The sequence below is a fragment of the Muntiacus reevesi genome, chromosome 6 (genome assembly GCF_963930625.1).
Source record: "Muntiacus reevesi chromosome 6, mMunRee1.1, whole genome shotgun sequence".
Classification (NCBI taxonomy): domain Eukaryota; kingdom Metazoa; phylum Chordata; class Mammalia; order Artiodactyla; family Cervidae; genus Muntiacus; species Muntiacus reevesi.
This window is the reverse complement of record NC_089254.1, coordinates 18,153,169-18,172,606: the sequence shown is the minus strand read 5'-3', so window position 1 is coordinate 18,172,606 and position 19,438 is coordinate 18,153,169. Positions and strand designations below refer to the sequence as shown.

Here is a 19,438-nt window from a genome sequence, read left to right as displayed (position 1 = left end):
AAATGAAAAATTACTAAACTGTATTCTGAAACAAAAATGAGCTGTAGTGATGAAAAGTCAGAAGCATATGTGATAAGCCTGACAGTTTCAAATGACACAATTTTATCTGGAAAAGCTAGACTGTGAAAGTTGCTAAGTCTTCATAAAGTACACTATAGACACTAGTGAGCTTTTCCCACATTTCAAGGAAGTTAACTGCTATTATCTATGGAGAAAGCCTCCAAGCTAGAAGAGAAAATAGTTACTGAGACTGATATTGTTGCTGCTATTTCTGAGAATGAAAGAGGTTGTGGGGAGAATATGTATAAATTTACATAAGCATATTTACTTGTGTGTGTGAATAGATACATTTGTGTGTGTATGAATACACACAAACATACTAGCAACTTCTAAACTTGTCTCAATTAGTTTCATCAGCTTCATGAGAAAAAAGTAAAATCCAAACCTACTGGTATGGAAGGAAATCTTAATAACTATATAAAATGCTACAATGGTGAACACTGTAAAATATTGAGCCAAAAAAAAAAAAAAGAACAAAAATATTTGGGGAAATGAAATTGTTACAACTGAGCACAGAAAAAAAATGTAGACAGATTCAAATCTAAAACTTATCTTCATTATCCACCACTGCCACTGTACAAAGGCAGTAATTCAAACTATAATATCCAACACTACCTAAAAACACATGTAAACCTCTAAAATTCACTCAAGCAAAATAAAATATAAATGTCCATTTATCCAACACACTGTTTTAACTATTTAAGAAAATAATCATTTACATTACTTAAAAGTCACTTTCCAATTCTCTAAAGAGGTGTTTTCCATGGAGCTTGTGCAGATATAACCCCAGTTACTTAAAGTATACAGACAGTGATTTGTCATAAAAGAGGAGTGACTCTATTCTATCATCATTCAGTCTGGAAAGTATCTTTGATGACAGTATTAATAAAATGAACTTGAAAAAAAAAAGAACTTCAAACACATTTAACTTTAAATTCTGATATAAACATAACTCATTCACAAATGTGTAAAGCATCTTGCTCCTAACAAGCACTCGTTTAAAAACACGCTACGCTAACCCATCAGAGCCCCATCACTTGCCTGTAGAGCACCGCAGGAAGAGCAGAGGTCTTTTGCGTGCCTCCTTCTTTTTTACTTGGTTTTCTCTCCTTGGGTGCTCGCAAAATTGCCGGTATATTCAACTTCTATTGATTTGAACAAATGCAGTTTATTTTGTTTTCAAAGAAAAAATATAAAGCAACATTTTTCTTTATGCGCCGTTCAAGTCAACTAATATGCTAGGATTGTGAGGGGGAAATCTTTTACAAGCTTTTACACTGGCAAAAAGGACTAACATGAGTTTTTGTCTCACAGTCACTGCTGTGAGAAGCCTATAATTACATACTTTCCTCAATTTTCTCTGGACCACTGAAACACTGTGAAAATTAAACTTCTACTTTCGTTTTAAAAGTGAAAGACAAGGAGAAGAATTCAAGAACTTAAAAAAAAAAAAGAACACTTGACAAAAAGAATATTGAGGCCGTTTATTTTCTTCAACACCACAGCTACACTGGTGCTCCAAAGGTTAATTAGAAAAATTATCTTATTGGACCAAACTCTTCACAAAGCGAATTAGATTCTCTTTGGGTTTCTACTAATTTGTAGTATACTGGCTTCTTAGACAGCAACCATCTATCAAAGTCATTTCTCAGTGGCCCAGTGGGCCAGCATCAGTTCAACCAACTGGAAAAAAGTGTCCTGCAAGTGGTACAAATGAATTCTACTTCTTCTGTGTACTTTACATTTGCACACAGAAATTCATGTGCTTCTGTTTCAAGTGATTTAATAAATTAAAATTCTCTTTCATAACTTATACTAAATACTTACAAGACAAAACTTGCAAATCAGGCCAAAAGATAATGCTAGCTTGCCAAATAAACTCATAGGCTTGCATTCAATATTAATTTCACTAAATATAAAATATAAAACACTATAATCTTTCCAAATATTCACCAACAGCCTATCAATAGAAACGAAGGTCAACTGTGCAAATGTAACTACTCATTCTCACCTCTTATGTTATTCATTATACCATACGCCACATACACCCTGTTCACAAAAGAAGCATCTTCAAAGCTAGCATGGCGCAATACATATCAGTATGTATTACTTTCTAAAATAATGTGTCTACACAAACTATATAATGAATTTGGCTTTTTATAAACCTTTAAAATAAGTACCACAAAAAATATCTGTTCTTTAAAAACCTTCTTTCACAAATAAAACTATTTCCATAGTGAAAAGACCACAGCGAGTCTCCATCATCCTTAAAGAAACAACTGAAATTATTCAAATGAATTATTAACTTAAGAATTAAATACACAGTACTAAAAAAAAGCATTCAAAGAAATCCATTTGGCAATGATTGTTCTTTTCAATACCAAGAACTTTAATAGGCTCAATATGTTCAAGGATAAAGTAATTTCTTTCATAATTAAAATAAAACTAATGAAGGGAAAAACTACACTTTAACATTAAATTTCAAAAACCATTTCTTATAAGTTCAAAACCCATCAACATGAAAATAAATCCAGTTTTCCTTTTACATTTCCCCCATTAAAAAAAAAAAAACTAATTAAAGCACAAGAATAGGACAGAAGAAATGTGGCAAGGAATCTAAAACTGCTATGTAAAGGCAGAAGAATATGGTGGGAGTAACTCATGCTTCAAATCTTAGCTTCATCACAAATGACAGGTCAATCAGTTAGAGCAAATGAAAAAATTCTGCAAACAAGAGAGATGTTAAAACAACCATATTAAGCTACAGGTTCTCAGTAGGCAGCTTGCAAAGCTCTAGATGCATTTCAGGCAGAAACCATCATCCCAGAGGATTAGCCAGCCCTGATTAAACAGAATTCTTCAGTTAGTGAAGTGACAGTTGTATTAGAGATCCAATCTTTGAAATCATACAGAAAGCAAGGAGAGAAGGCGAGAGAAATTGGAAAGAAACTAACCTGCCCTGTGATTCTGCCTAGTAAGGCCCATATTCCTTGTCCTTCACTTCGAAGTTTTCCATTCATGTTTTGTAGTTCTTCTAAAGATTCACAGAGCTATAATGTAAACAATTCAAATTAGAGACCACTACAATATTCAGTAACATATTTGAAAATATAAATAATTTATCCATGTCCAAAATATCTACATTTCTATTCCATATATATTTAACACATTTAAGTCACAATACACTGAAAAATGAAAGTCTCCAACTATTTAAGCAGCACCAACAAAAAGTAAGCATTTTATGTTAACATTTTACTAATAATACTTCTTACATATTCTATTATAGTTTACTATATAATTCCACAAACATACTAATTAACCATTATGAATGTATCAAGGTGCACTCCTACCATTTTTCCAATGAGAAGAAAATGTTATATATCAATAAGTCAATCCTGGGGACCTCCCTGTGGTCCAGTGGTTAAGAATCCACCTTTCAATGAAGGGGACGCAGATTTGATCTCTGGTTGGGGAATTAAGACCTTACATGCCTCAGGTCAAGTGAACCTGAGCTCTGCAACTAGAGAAGCCCACAAGCAGCATTACTGAGCCCTCGCACCACAATGACGACCCAGCACAGCCCCCCCAAAAAAATGTCAATCCAGATTTTGCTCATGTTACTTATTACCTCACAGTTAGTCACAACTTGCTTTTTACATTGCTTCATGAAGTTCTTTATCTTTAGAATGAAGACGTAGAACAGAAATTTTAATCGGGAGGTTTTTTTTTTTTTATCAAAAGTCAAAACAATTCAAGAAAAAAACAGTAATTCAAAAGTAAGTTTTAAAGTTCTCTGTAACTTAGAAAGATAAGTTCTATAATACAGTGGTTAGGAATAAGGAATAGAGTCAGACTATTGGGCCTCAAACCCCAACTCTATGCCTTGACTACCTTTGTGAACCTGGGAAAATTACTTCACCTGTTTAGGATTCAGTTTATGATTCTGTAGAAAGGAGCAGTAATCATAAGCCACATTATAAAGCTGAAGTGAGAATGAGATGAGTTAATACAATGAGTAAAAATGCTCAAAACTGTTCCTGACACATAGAAAGTACTCAGTAATGGTAATGAAGATAATAAGGGGTTGGAATTACAGACAAGTCGTAGAAACTCCAGAGGAATTTCAAAATGAAACATAAATAAAAAATCACAAAAGAAATCATCAATAAGATGTAATACATTACATTGTTTGTTTTACCTTATTATATTCCACATGAAGCTTTTCTTGTTCATTCTCTAATTTATCCTTTATATTCTTTTGTTCAGCCATATTCTCCTGAATTTGAATCATGCGCATATTTCTCTCTAGTTAAATTAAATATCCAATTTTAGTTTAGAAGAAAATAAAAGCTGATGTATGAAATACACACAGGAAGAAGCTAGCCATAGAGACGATCACATGGATAAACCTAGACACTTTTAACTCTACTCACAAACACATTAAATTAGCATTTTACAACAATCCACAACTTATTAGGAAAATAAACATACTTGATATATGTAGCAAGACTAATAAATTTCTAAAAATTGACAGTGTACCAAATATTTCTATCGGCAAATTGTTCTCAATGAAAATGTGCATGCATCAGGGCCTATACTGACCGAAATAATAATTCACAAAATCAGCAGTGAGAGCAGGTTGCTTATGCTTTCTCCTTCCATCCACACTAGAACTAGTATCTGAATTGTCCACTGGGAAGATATCTGTACTGATCCCCATTAGTTCTGCTTTCCGCATAAGTTTGCGAATGGCTGAAGCACTGCTAGTGAGTGGTCTGGGCAATTTTTCCCTCGGAACCCAGGCCTGGGGTCTGGTAGATCGAGCGAGTTCTGCTTTGGCACGATACTGCTGAAGCCGGGCATTGATCCTTGCCTATAAAAGAAACATATACAAATTTTAAAAGATATTAAAATGGAACATACTTCTTATGATTTTTATTTCCACACTTAGCAAGAGTAACGATGATCAGAAGTTCATCTATTGAGGCAAATTATATCTATCTACAGTCCTTAAGGTATACAGCATAATTTTTGGGTTATGATAAATTAGGTCTACCCCGAGTTAACAACAGCCCTAGTCTATGATTAGTTGTCAAAAACTAGTATGATTAAGCTGAAGTTTCTCTTCTCAACTAGCCTTGTACTAGTCTTCATAAATTTACTTAATTTACACACAAATATATTTCATATGACAGGCAAACTAATCAGTCTTTGCACATATAAATCTTAGAAGAGACTGAAAAAAGATGTGGTCAACATATTGCACTGATAGAATAATTTCCTCTAAGCCACATTCTTTAATGTAGTAGAAATATGTTTTATAAATGACTGCTTTGTTGAGACTAGATGATAAGTAATGTATTCAACCACAAACTATACTCTCCATTTACCTTAATGACAGCCCACTTTCTAGGTAATTTCACAATTACACTAACCAAATTTCACAATTATACATCACATATCAAAGACGCATGAGATCTTAAATTTCTGACTTCTTTTTTTTTTGGTCAGGCCGTACAGCTTGTGGGATCTTAGCTCTGTTACCAGGGATCAAACTGGAGCCCTCAGCAGTAAGAGCGCAGAGTCCTAACCACTGAACCACCAGGGAACTCCCTAAAATCTATACCCTTGAAAGAAAAAAAACACGAGTTTTGGAATGAATCTCATACCTGTGCTTCTGGTGATAACTGCTTCTCTCTCTCTTGTAAAGACATTTTACAATAGGATTGCAGAGCCAAGTAGTTTTTTCTCTTCCACTTTCTGTCTAACCTATCTGCATGTTGCTTACAATAAGCAAAAAATGGATCTGCTATATCCTATATAAAAAAACAGAGGGGGGGAAATGAACATTTTTACTCCAAAGGCCCATTTTTTAAAAAGCCATAAGAGATAACATTTCCTTTTTGAAGAATATACCACAGTGCTGGTTATTCCTAAAAATAAATTACAAAATTAAGTTTCATACATAATGATAAAAACCACTGCTTTAGGAATTTAATCCTGTATACCAAATTCAAATTAACAATTTTTTTTCTTTATACGGCCTTGTGGATTTAAAAATACTGAAATCAAAACTTAGGTATTACATTAAGTTGTTACCTAAAAAAAAAAAAATCACTGTTTAAAACAAATAAGATATTAATAGTCATAGGTAGAAACCATCATTAAAGTTATGAATACATAGATTAATATTATAAAACAACAATATATCTAGAAAATATAGGACTAGTCAACACAGGTAAGTAGGGCATTTCTAACTGACAAGAAATGCACAGGCAAACTCTACCTGGGGTAAAACTAGATTAAGAAGGCCAGGCCTTATGGGAGGGGAATTCAGGGGAGAATGAATGGATACACGTTTATGAACGGCTGAGTCCCTTCACTGTTTACCAGAAACTATCACAATATTGTCTGTTAATCAGCTATACCCTCATACAAAATAGTTTTTAAAAAAGGCCAGGCCTCATCAATAAAACACTTCAGACATTCTCTTTAACTCTTTACAAAATTCTAAAACCTCAAATGGAAACACAGCTCTCTCACAGTCTTATTTTATGGTACTACCTTAATGGGTACATATTCATAAATAATAGAATACAAAAACATAAAAGGAAATCTACTATCAAAAATAGGAAAAAAAATTGTAAATATGTAGGAAAAAAAAAAAAAGCATTCTGCAGTGTGACTGCCAGCAAAGTAACAAGCAGTTCATTCTTCAGGTCTGTCTCAAAGAGGAAAACAGATAAGCTGCCCATATGGTTTTTACCTAAATTACATTAAGAGTCTCTTAGTAAAGTGGGGTTTTACAACCCAAAGAGAAATGATGATGCTAACAAAAGAAGAAACAAATGAAAAGTACAAAAAGAAAAATCATCATATAGTAAAACCAAAGTGTCCTTAACATTAAAAACAGCAAAATATATAATGCAATTTTCTAGTATGATATCCACAGATGTCACAATATAGCACTGTGAAAATTGTGATTAGAGAATCTGGATATATAAATAGCTGGACATAAAACCTGGCCCCACCAATTAGAGATTTTTGTGGCTTTAAATAAGTTGCTGATTATCTCTGGGTCTCTGTTAACTCATTAAGAAAACAGATTTAATAATAATTACTTCATATAAGTAAAGAAATAAATACAAAAATGTAGACAAGAAATTGGATTCTCTCTCTCTCTCTCTCTCTCATTCACACTCACACACAGCTGCTTTCTCACAACGTGCTCTACACATCCTGGCAATAGAAGAGAGTAAGTGGAAATAAAGAATATATTGAACTGTAGTCAAAATGATCTCAAGAGCCATTCTACTGTCTTAAAGTAGTAGGTAATGTTGAAATTGAGTTATCAGAGATAGGATTCATGCTTGCATAGGTCAGTTAAGCATTAGAACCAAGACTCTGACTTGGTAAAAAGACCAGTCATCTCTGGTCAAAAAGACATATGAAAAGGACGAAGCAGCCCAAGTAATTTTTCTTTTGTTTCATGACCTGGGATTGGGGACAATAAATCCTAAGTCTAAGGCTATTAGGACCAAGGGATTAATCTTGTTGAGAGAATTAAACAGATATACCAAGCAACCACCATCCGTTAACATCTATCCTCCCGTTTTTCCCCTTAGTACTAGAATCTTCTGATTTTCTACTGGATACATGATGACCTTGCTAGAAAATTTCTGCTCCAGACCCTCAGCAGCTGAGTATGACCACGTGATAAGTTACAGCCAATGAAGTTTATGAAATTTCTTAACCAGACCCTTGAAAGGAAATGTCCGCTCTTCACCTTCTCTTCCTTCCTACCAATGGGGTACAACCCAGGCAAGGTGGTGAAAAGTCATCTCTGACCACGTGAGAAAGTACAACAAACTAAAGAAATATGACAATAAGGCAGAGGTACCTGGTCCCTGGAACCAAACTCCTCTGAACATAAAATCAGTCTGGAATCATAGAAAGAATTTAACATCTTCCTTGTTCAAGTTACTGGCTATTCAGTTTTATTAAACCATTCAAAATAGTGTGCTAATTAATAATCTGGTTGACTTGGAATATCCCCTCAACTTGCCTGGAGAAACTTTCAAGATCCTATTCCTAGAAGAAAATGGAAAGGGAAAAAATTTTTCTGAATATCCACCGTGTACCAGGCATAGTGCCTGTCTTCATACTATCTCATTTATGTCTTATCACTACCACATGAGGTGAGTTCTATTATTTTAATATCAACTTCATGGATAGAAAACTGAAAACAAGAGAGGCTAAGTTGCTGACCCAAGATCCACTGCTAGTAAGTAAAAGCTGTCTTTTTCAACCGTTGTCTGTCATCAGATTTACTTAAGGACATGTCCAAATAGAAATGACAAAAGTCAGTCTCTGGAGATTGTGTTTCAGTAGGTCTAAGGCAAAGAGTTTTAAATGTGAATGCCTTGAGAAACAGTTACCAGTAAACATAAATGAGTAAAAGGCTGTAAAGATGCTGGGAAATTATAAGACAAAAATAATGATGGAAGTAGGGGGAAAAGTAGAATGTGGGATAAATGGTAGGGAACTGTGACAAACTGGAATGCCCCATCAACTCAAGTTATCTTTTTATTACACTATTCTTATCAAACAAAATGTATCTACAGGTCAAATTTAGCTTGTGGACCTCTGAATTTCATGATTTGTTCTAGAATCTTAAAACCAAAAAATTTTTTCCAAACAAAGCTCCCTGACTAATACTGATTCAGCAGTTCAAAGGATTATAAGCTGAAAGAAACTATTAGGAATCTCGTACATTGAGAACCAACTGGCACTTGTAAAAACAGAGTATTTTTAAGAAAAGTAGAGAGGCTTTATTGGTTTCTGCATAAAACTGTTTACTGAAATCAGAAAAGTATAAACACTATCATGAGTTAGGAGCATAACATACTTATCTTCTCAGTTACAACACCATCTTTTCCACCTCACTTCAGCCATTTAATTCCTATGACTGTACCTAGATTCTGAACTCTTTCCATAATATAATTCCTCAAGTATTCTCTGAGCATTATCTTTTATCTTTCCTGACCACTTCTTTTCAGACTCAAACAAGTTCTTAATACCTTTCAGGTCTCCAATGTGCAGACTTTTATCCTCTGACTGCCCCAGAGCCCATGCACATGACTGCCCTCTTTACCTGATTATTTCATGGCCCATCAATTAATTACTTGTTTGCAAGATGCAGTCCTCTCTTCACTTGTTCCTCTCTTCCTCATCTAGCTTCACTGGACAAAACCTAAGGCACAGGTAAATCCAACTCATCCCCTATTTTAACCTGCATCAGAGCAGTCGAACACATTCCCAAATTAATTTCCATTCCATTTTTATAGATAATCACTGAATAGCTTCATCTCTAAAACTTTCAGTATCTCCTCTCTATTCTTAACTTGCAGATGATGGCCTTATTTATGTCACTGGAGAGGTTTCGAAGAGAAGAGAAAAGCAATGAAATGAGAAAATTCACAACCCCTGGTCACTGCATACCTCAGTCTATCTGCATGTCTACACACATCCTCTGACTAATCTCCTGTTTAGCGGGGATAAACTGCCCAATGTTCCTATCTAAGGTTGACCTTCAGTTGCGATTAATTCCACCCCATCTTCCCTCCAGCAATTCTACCTCTTGCATATTTTTTTCTCTCTAGTGGCATACTAAAAACATTGTAATATCCTTTAAAAATACTTAAAAGACATTCCCTGGGCTCTCATTTGTTGTTCACTTCAAAGTTGCCCTTAAAAGGAAAAATCTGCCCATATTAGCTGTCTTCAATTCTGTTCCACTCCTAAGTTTTCAACTACTCTCAACTTCTCTAATAGCTCCTCTCAAGTGAAAACTGACCTTCATTTTGACAAATCCAATGGTCACTTCTCAGTCTTAACCTTATTCCTTTAACACAACTTGTTTACTCTCTCTTTGAAACAATTGTCTTAGTTGTTTTTTTTTTAACCTCACTAATGACTCTGTCTCAGTCTCCTTGGTAGATTCCTCCTTATTTTCCCAAATTTCAATGCTGTTGAATGCCAAGGTAGCCCTATGACTGTCATTAGAACTCTTTCCATCTCTTTCTCCTCTTATAGTCTAGGTAATTTCACCTAGTCATGTCACCATAAATACTATCTATACCCTGACACTCCCAAATCTGTATCTTTAGCCTTGATTGCTCCCCTAAACTTCAGATTCTGATAGTCAACTACTATCTCCACTTACAAGCCTAATAGGTGTTTTGAATTCAACATGTCCAAAACTGGCCTCAATTTCTTCCTCTCCTGCAATAAATCTGCTCTTCCTGCAGCCTTTTCCACCTCAGTAAACCATAACTCCACTCTTCTAGAAGCTCCACAGGAGCCTTTTGATGAAAGTGAAAGAGGAAAGTGAAAAAGCTGACTTAAAACTCAACATTTCAAAAACTAAGATCATGGCATCCTGTCTTATCACTTCATGGCAAATAGATGGGAAAACAATGGAAATAATGACGGACTTTATGTTCTTGGGCTCCAAAATCACTGCAGATAGTGACTGCAGCCATGAAATTAAAAGACACTTACTCCTTGGAAGAAAAGTTACAACAAACCTAGACAGCATATTAAAAAGCAGAGACATTACTTTACTAACAAAGGTCCATCTAGTTAAAGTTATTGTTTTTCCAGTAGTCATATATGGATGTGAGAGTTGGACTATAAAGAAAGCTGAGTGCCGAAGAATTGATGCTTTTGAACTGTGGTGTTGGTGAAGACTTTTGAGAGTCCCTTGGACTGCAAGGAGATCAAACCAGTCAATCCTAAAGGAAACCAGTCCTGATTATTCATTGGAAGGACTGATGCTGAAGTTGAAGCTCCAATACTTTGGACACCTGATGCAAAGAACTGACTCACCGGAAAAGACTCTGATGCTGGGAAAGATTGAAAGCAGGAGGAGAAGGGGACAACAGAAGATGAGATGGTTGGATTGTATCACCAACTCGATGGACACGAGTTTGAGCAAGCTCCAGGAGTTGGTGATGGACAGGGAAGCATGGCGTGCTGCATTCTGTGGTGTTGCAAAGAGTCACACATGACTGAGTGACTGAGCCAGAAGTTCAGGCTAAAGAGAAATCACCCTATTCCCCTCTCTTTCTGTTTATTCCACAATCTCTCAACAGAGATCTACAAAATCAGTCATTTCTTATTACCTCTATCTTTAAAACCCTAAACCATTCTATTTGTTCTCCTTACTTTCACCTTCGCTTCTCTATACTCTATACTGAATACAATCATCAGGGTTATCCTTCTAAACATCAGTTGACTCACATGTTCTCTATGCAAATCTGATGGCTTTCCATCTCACTCCGAGTGTAAATCCAAAGTCATTCTCATGTTCTTCCAGGCCCTACATGATGTAGCTGCCTGACACCTCTATGACCTTCCTCTCCTCCTACCAAACACCAGCCCCCACCTCTGTATCAGCCATACCAGTTCTTCTTGGTACTCAAAAATGTTTCTACCTCAGAGCCTCTATATTCTGTTCCCCCTGCCTGTAATGCTCTCCTCTCAAATAAATGTAAGCTCCCTACCATTTTCCTTACATTTTTTCCACAAAATGTCACCGTCTTAGAGAGCCCAGCTCTGATTTCCCCATATAAAGTAGTACTGTCCTACTTCCCTTATTCCCTACATACTTTATCCTGCTTTGTATTTCTTCATAATACTTATCACAATATAGCAGTAAGTTGAGGATAAACCCTTAAGTCTGGGAGACAGAGAAGTCATTACTCATTTGTCTCAAAAGTACTGATATTTTCTGGTAAACTTTTTCACTATCTGTCCTCTCCCAACCTGCCACTCAAATGTAAGCTACCTTAAGAACAGTTTATTTTGTTCAGTGTTAATCTCTATAGGCTCCACAGCAAAGCCTAATACACAGTAGCTCAATGTATCTGTTGAATAAATAGGCTGAATGAATGACAGTAAAAAGCATTAATCTGTAATCCTTAAATAGTTCAAAGGTAAGAGATAGATAGGCCAAGAAGGTCTACTGAAGTTTCTGATTCTTCTAAGGAATCTTCTTATTTCTGTATTTACAGCACTTCTTGTCCATCATAGGCACCTGTGACATCTTTTAATATTGTCTTATGAGACTCTAACATTTCATTGTGTTTACTATCTCACCCCATCTACATGACTTAAAGCCATTTTTATACTCCCTGACAAACTCCTCCATCCCCAAACCTAAAGTTTACATATGCACAGGCCCTCAATCATGACTGACTGATGTTAACTGAGTACTATGAAGTTATGTTTGAATATAAATTTCACTGTTCATAAACAAAGTTTAGGTCACCCGTTAACAAAGCAACTCAATTTTAGAACATGAATTCAATAAGTGATCGTGAACATGATAGTCACGTTCCACAAATGCTTGCTGAGTTATATAATATACAGTTCAGCCCTCAACTGTGATGCTTTTGCAAACACTACATGATTAACTGTTTAACATACAGTTTTAGTTTGCTTTTAAAGAAGTCTTGTACTCAAATCTGAAACTCCCAGAAGATGAAGACCAAAGAATAAAAACAATAAATCTAAGCAAGATTTCTTAATTTCTTGAGTCTAGTACTTGAAATTTCTAGAACCTTTTACAGATGAACAATTTTAAAGCAAATTCAATGCCCAAATGCTGGAGAAGGAAATGGCAACCCACTGCAGTGTTCTTGCCTGAAGAATTCCATAGACAGAGGCGGCTTGTGGCCTTGGTCTATGGGGTCGCAAAGAGTTGGACATGACTGAGCGACTAACACTACACTACTACACTAATGCACAAATGACTAGCATCTAGTACCAAAAAAGAAAAATTTGACAATGTACATATTTTCTGAACCATAAACAAAACCACACATATAGCTGTTTAGTACCCTTTCCTATAAAAACTGAAAGCAACCAACTTAACTTTATTGAGATCTTATTCTAGCTAAGAATCTGTATTCAATTTGATCTCATTTTTAAAGGTCTATTTTTTCCCAGTTTTAGCATTTATCACTTGCTCATTTTTCATTTTTATGACTTAAGTATTTTATCAATTCTTAAAACTCATATATATTGTATGCAAAATATGGTGTTCTAAAACCAAGGTGAACTAAATCTAAATTTATATTAAGAATTTTGTGTATTTAAATGATATCTATTTAAAAAAATAAAGCAGTTTCTCTACTCATCATTAAAACATTATCCTTATCTATATCTTTTATATAAAAAATTAATACTAATCTAGCTAACAGAAAAATAGAACTTTATGAAAGCAAAATTATCCTTTGGCATCAGATTCTACAAAAACATTAGGTATTAACTATTTATATTAAGTTTATTAAAATCTGACATTCATATTTCTTTCTGACAGGAAAATACATATGATTTAATGATTATATAACACTTTAAACTATTCAATTCTACTTTTCATTTTTTAACCGTGTCTGTTAAAACAAAAAGAAAACCTATGTTAATTTATTCTGCAGCCTAAAGTTCAACTTATGCAATATCTGTTTATCTAGGAAAAGTCCTAATAATCAGCTCTGCACATACTTAGGAATTATCTATTTGTATTTATTATATTTTATTATTTCCTTACACACAGCCACACCATTCCAAATTCACTATTTTTAATTGTGGTATATAAGCAGATAAAAATATAGTCTTACGGTAGACATCAAATTTAGACACTGACACAAAACTCACAAAGTTAACTGAAAAATAATGATATAAACTCTTTATTAAAAACAGAACTGGTGTGTTTCTATCCTATAGGTTATTTCTTATTTATATTATTCAAAAAAGATTTGAGGTGGCTTATTAAAATATGCAAAGCATGAGATAATTTAATTAAGCTTTAGTTATTAATTTTAAAAACTAAGTAAGGACTGTAGAGTGTGTTTGCTTAGAAGAGAGCGAATAATGAAACGAAGGGTAAAGTAGGAAAAAATAAGATGAAGCTTCCCTGGTGGCTCAGATGGTAAAGTGTCTGCCTGCAATGTGGGAGACCTGGGTTCGATCCCTGGGTTGGGAAGATCCCCTGGAGAAGGGAATGGCAACCCACTCCTTGCCTGGAGAATCCCACGGATGGAGGAGCCTGGTGGGTCCACGGGGTTGCAAAGAGTCGGACACAACTGAGAGACTTCACTTTCTTTCACTTTCAGACATACAGAATATTATTTAAAGTTCTCTGTGTAAGATTATAAAACTAAAACCAATATTAACTTGAAAATAAAAACAATGAGGAAAAAAAAGTCTTGAAAAGGAAGGACTATTGAGAAGCCAATTCCACCATGATGAGGGAGGCTAGGAGGAAAGGGGATGACATTCTTAAAAGACAAAGATCAGGTAACAGATCAAACCCAGGGAAAAGAAAGGCCAGAACATCAGAATTCTTCTACTGTGAAGCAAGGAAGGGAAAAATGGAAACGGCAACATTTTCATTTGTTTCTTTTATTCAAAACAACTGATTCTTCTTTTCCTTCTTTTAATACCTGATAAAAACACTACTTCATTTGATCTAAGTATATGGATGAGCTACAGTGACAGGAAATAAACTGCCAATTTCTTAGACTGGCTGTAGCAAACTGTTAGCTGCTGACTCCCCCAGCCATTCCCTTTCAACATATTCCTTTTTTGTAAAATTCATTTTCTCTGACAGAAACTGAAAATGTCAAGTTTCATCTATTCATCTTACCACACTGCTAACGATAGCCATAATGACTATTTTGACACATGAGATAACGGGACAATCTACTGGAGTGAACATATGAGAAAATTTTTCAGTCCTAATGATAAGAGAACCCTCTCCCCTCCTCCTCTGTTTTGAATTCTATAATGAAAGAACCCAGTGCTTATTTAGAGCTATTTCAGCAATGTTGAGACCATGAGACAACGAGGTTAGGAAGCAAAGAGAAAAGCATATTGATGTTGGTAAAATAGAAGAATAAAATAAGACTTGATCATTGAGCTTCTGAAACAACCCCAGAACTACTATTGTTTTTGTCTCCTGTCATGAGATAGTTAACACATGGCTACCACAGTTAAGTATTCTATTACTTGCTTCCAAAAGCCTAGATAAGGTATAACATCAAAAAGATGAACAACCAAAACACTTATCATAAAAGTCACGTGCACATTGGTAGTAGACTCCACATGTGGCTCTGAAATTTCCGGAAAATTAAAGAAGTTATTGCAATCAGTAACATAATTCGCAATATCAGAAACCAGTTAATAAGCGAAAACACAGCTACACCTACTATTTTGAATTGAGAGAAAGAACACTACATAATGTACTGAGAAACAGGCTCATCAACATTCTCAGTTTAAACAAAAGAAAAAAATCAATAAGGCTTTCAACAACAACAAACGCACAAAAAGTACACATCAGCTAGATGAATAATAGTTAAGAATCAAAATAATTTTATCCAAGTGCATAAACACCTAATAATATGGCTCATGGAAATGTTTGGAGCATTTGATAATCTGTATAAATTCCAAGTAAATTATATTTCTTACAGTCATGCTTCAAAAAAAAGTTAAATATGATTCTTAAAGAAGTACCAAAGTGAAAGTGATCTACCTGCTAACAGGTAACCAAGCTGGAGGAGTAGTGAGCAACTTATGCAAACCAAAGAGGCAAAGAGACACACGTATGAATAAAGTTATTCTAATACCACAGGAAAAGGTACCAAGGAAACATCCTCTGGCAACGCCTGGAGATAAATAGGAAATCAAAATAAGGATAAATGGGAAATCAAATTGCAACTCACTATACACAAAATGATGGTTTGAAAACTAATTTTACTCTAGAACTCTTTTCTTAATGAAATCTTAAAAGAAAAAAAAAAGACCTTAAATGCTAAATAGCTGATCACATACAAGGTGAATGATAGAAGGGATTGGTCCCTCTACTTGTATTCTGAGAACACAGTGAAAAATAATAACAAAAAAATCCTGTCCTCATGAATCTATGTCCTAATGAAAGTGACAGACAATAAACAAAATAAAAAGAATCATACATATTATCACACACCATGATCAGGTGGGACTTATTCCAGGAATGCAAAGATTTTTCAGTATCTATAAGCCAATCAATGTGATATACCATAACAACAAATTGAAAAATAAAAACCATATGATCATCTTTATAGATACAGAAAAATCTTCTGACATAATTCAACATCTATTTATGATTTAAAAAAAAAAACTCTTCAGAAAGTGGGCTCAGAAGGAACATTCCTCAACATAAAAAAAGACCATACATGATAAATCCACAGTTAACATCATAATCAAGGTTGAAAAGCTGAAAGTATTTCCTGTAAGATCAGGAACAAGGTAAGGATGCCAACTTGTACCGAAGTCTTCGACACAGCAATCACAGAAGAAAAAGAAAAGGAATCCAGATTGGAAAAGAAGTAAAACTGTCACTGTTTGCATATGATATTGGTGCTATACCTAGAAAATCCTAGAGACACCACCAGAAAACTACTAGAGCTATATTGGACAGTGGTTAGGTTAGTTAAAAGGCAAGAAAACAGCAGAAAAGAGAATAGAAACTGTTATGGGAGAGGGAGGACTGCAACTTTAGACAGGGCGACCAAGAAAAGCCACAGTGAGTAGGAGATACAGAATGAGGACCTGAAAAAAAGTGAGGGAATGAGCCATGTGGGGGAAAGGCAGCCCATGCAAGGAAACAAATACAGAGGCCCAGAGCAGGAGCTCACCTGGCCAATCATTCAAGGAGCAACAAGTGAGCCAATGAGGCTGAATGAGGGGAAATGATAAACTCAGAGAGGTAATGTGAAGTTAGATCACACAGACCCGTTTAGATCAGCAGAGAAACAGGCCTCTAGTTTGAATCAGATGGAAAACCATTGAAGGGTTTTGAGCAAAGAAGTGACTAGATCTGACTTAGATTTAATGGGATAATACTAGCTACAACTGAAAATTTCCTCTGTTCTCTACGAAAAAGGCTTGACACCAAAGTATGACCTGAAAGCCAAATTTGGCACTGCCTGTTTTTGGAAATACAGTTTTATTTGAACACAGCCATGTTCATTGTGGCAAAGTTAATAGCTACAGTGGCAAAGTTAATAATAATCAGTAGCAAAGTTAAATAGTTACACACAAAGCCATAGGCCCACAAAGCCTAAAATATTTACTATTTAGCTCTTCATAGTAAAAAGAAAAAAATGCCACCCTCTGCTCTAGAAAGAAAGGCTAGAAAGAGCTGGGAGGTTATTATATCAATCCAGGTAACAAAAGAAGACTTGGACTAGGGCACAGCAATGAACTTAGCAAGAAGACATTGAACATGTACTAGATATACTTTGAAGACAGGATATGCTAATGGATTAGATATGGAGTGTGAGAGAAAGTAATCTGAGTAACTGTCAAGAGTTCATCCAGAATAATTTTTAAAATAATGCCTAAAACAGCCATAGAATATTACTGAAGAGCTCATACAAAAGATCTACTTTTAAGGGATGTAACTTCTTCATTAATTCATTTAAAAATATTTTGATCCAACAAGAGCCATTCTTACCAATCCTGGTTCTTCTAGCAACAGTAAGGTCATCAGTTCAGTGCCAAATATCTAATTTGAGCCTTTGAAATTTAATCCATGAATGATTTCAATCCATTAAATCAAAGGTTGTAGGAAAAAAATTGATACATAATTTCACATTGTTTCAAAGAGAATTTTTTACATGGTAACAGATTATAACAATGTTCACAGTACCAAAACCGTACTTTATCACAGAAGAAACAACCATATGGTTTCAGTGAAAGACTAGGAATCTTAAGGCTAACTATATGATGTGAAACCTAAATTACAATCAGGAATAAATGGGCCTGTTTCATAGTTTGGTTTTAACAATAAGATACGTTTTGTCATAACATGGTTAAATATTCTAAATAATCTAGAATTTTCACAAAATGGGTCAAAAGCAATAGAATAGATCTCACTAATAGGATAAAGCACTATGGCAGAAGGCTATAAAAAGACGTAAAAAGTATACTAGGGTGTATGATGGCACTGGATGAAACCAAAGTACTTAACTCTCTTTTTCAACCTTTCTCTGGCTGCCTATATAAAACAGCCATTAAGAAATAAGAAATCCAACTAAATAAAACAATCTTTTAAAAAGACAAAAAAAAAAGTGCTTTCTCTAATGTCATAAAACTGAAGCAGAAGACAAGGCATAACCACAAACAGCAAATCTATTTTGATTTGAAATTTATTTTTCCATCAAATATGCATTACATAAATCTTAATCTACAGAAGTACAACCAGGAGAAGTAGCCAAGAAGTTCATTTTAACAAGATGCTTACTGACAAGAGCAAACTTCATTGATATTGATTCGTGCCAAGTCATGTGTTTTAAAACACTATTCAAAAAATCTTCATGATTTTTCAATTATCTAACTGTTTACAGGAAAAAGCCACAAATACATGCAAATATGCTTTAAATCATTTCCCCAAAAAGAGTTCATTTAACAAGAGGGGGAGAGAAAAATCACACTTCATTATTCCAAAATCCAGAAATCCTACCTAATCAATCAAAGGAAAGGAAAAAACCGCAGGCCCAATTTCCACATTGTGATTTATTTAACTTTCCCTGTAAATTTCCCCAGATTAGCTCACAGATATATAGATATACAGACCACAAACTGCAAACTATTTATTCAGTGTAATACTGTATTTTGTTTGTTTTAATTTGAATGCCTTTAAATGTGGAGGTGAAATCTCTAAATCACTATGGACCCAATTATGCCCCCGTCCCATACATGGCTGCTTCACACATTTTCATTAATTAAATGGCTACTGTCTACCAAAAATAATGACGGATGGCACTATACAAAGAGACCCAAACCACCAGAGTATAAAAGGCAAAGCCCTCTCAATGAGTTCTAAAAGAAATGGCTACAAAAAAACCATACTGGCTACAAAGTTCAAAGTTTCCAGAAGTCATAACCTTAACCCACAGATTCCCTGATCCAGATATTCACTGAGATTTATCTGATCTGCTGAGTCTTACTTCTTTTATCTCTCTGGATTTCTGCCAACCATCCTGAGTAATTTGTTGTTGTTCAGTCGCTCATTCATGTCCAACTCTTTGTGACCCCATGGACTGCAACACACCAGGCTTCCCTGTCCTCCACCATGTCCCAGAGCTTGCTCAAACTCACGTCCACTGAGTCAGTGATGCCATCCAACCATCTCATCTTCTGTCATTCCCTTCTCCTCCTGCCTTTGATCTTTCCCAGCATAAGAGTCTTTTCTAATGAGTGGGCTCTTCGCATCAGGTGGCCAAAGCATTGGAGTTTCAGCTTTAGCATCAGTCCTTCCAATGAACAC

At 35.0% G+C, this 19,438-nt stretch overlaps 1 protein-coding gene across 6 annotated transcripts in view; it reads right to left on the bottom strand.

Annotated features, from left to right (window-relative positions):
* The window catches only part of PHF14 (PHD finger protein 14), a 204,253-nt gene that overhangs the window by 141,942 nt on the left and 42,873 nt on the right, over positions 1-19,438 (bottom strand). For all 6 annotated transcript variants that reach the window (XM_065939050.1, XM_065939051.1, XM_065939052.1 and 3 more), the window contains exons 8-12: positions 5,730-5,876; positions 4,663-4,933; positions 4,259-4,365; positions 3,015-3,110; positions 1,102-1,205 (exon numbers count right to left, since the gene is read on the bottom strand). In XM_065939050.1, the coding sequence (XP_065795122.1) occupies positions 1,102-1,205; positions 3,015-3,110; positions 4,259-4,365; positions 4,663-4,933; positions 5,730-5,876 (725 nt within the window). The remainder of the gene's footprint in view (positions 1-1,101; positions 1,206-3,014; positions 3,111-4,258; positions 4,366-4,662; positions 4,934-5,729; positions 5,877-19,438) is intronic.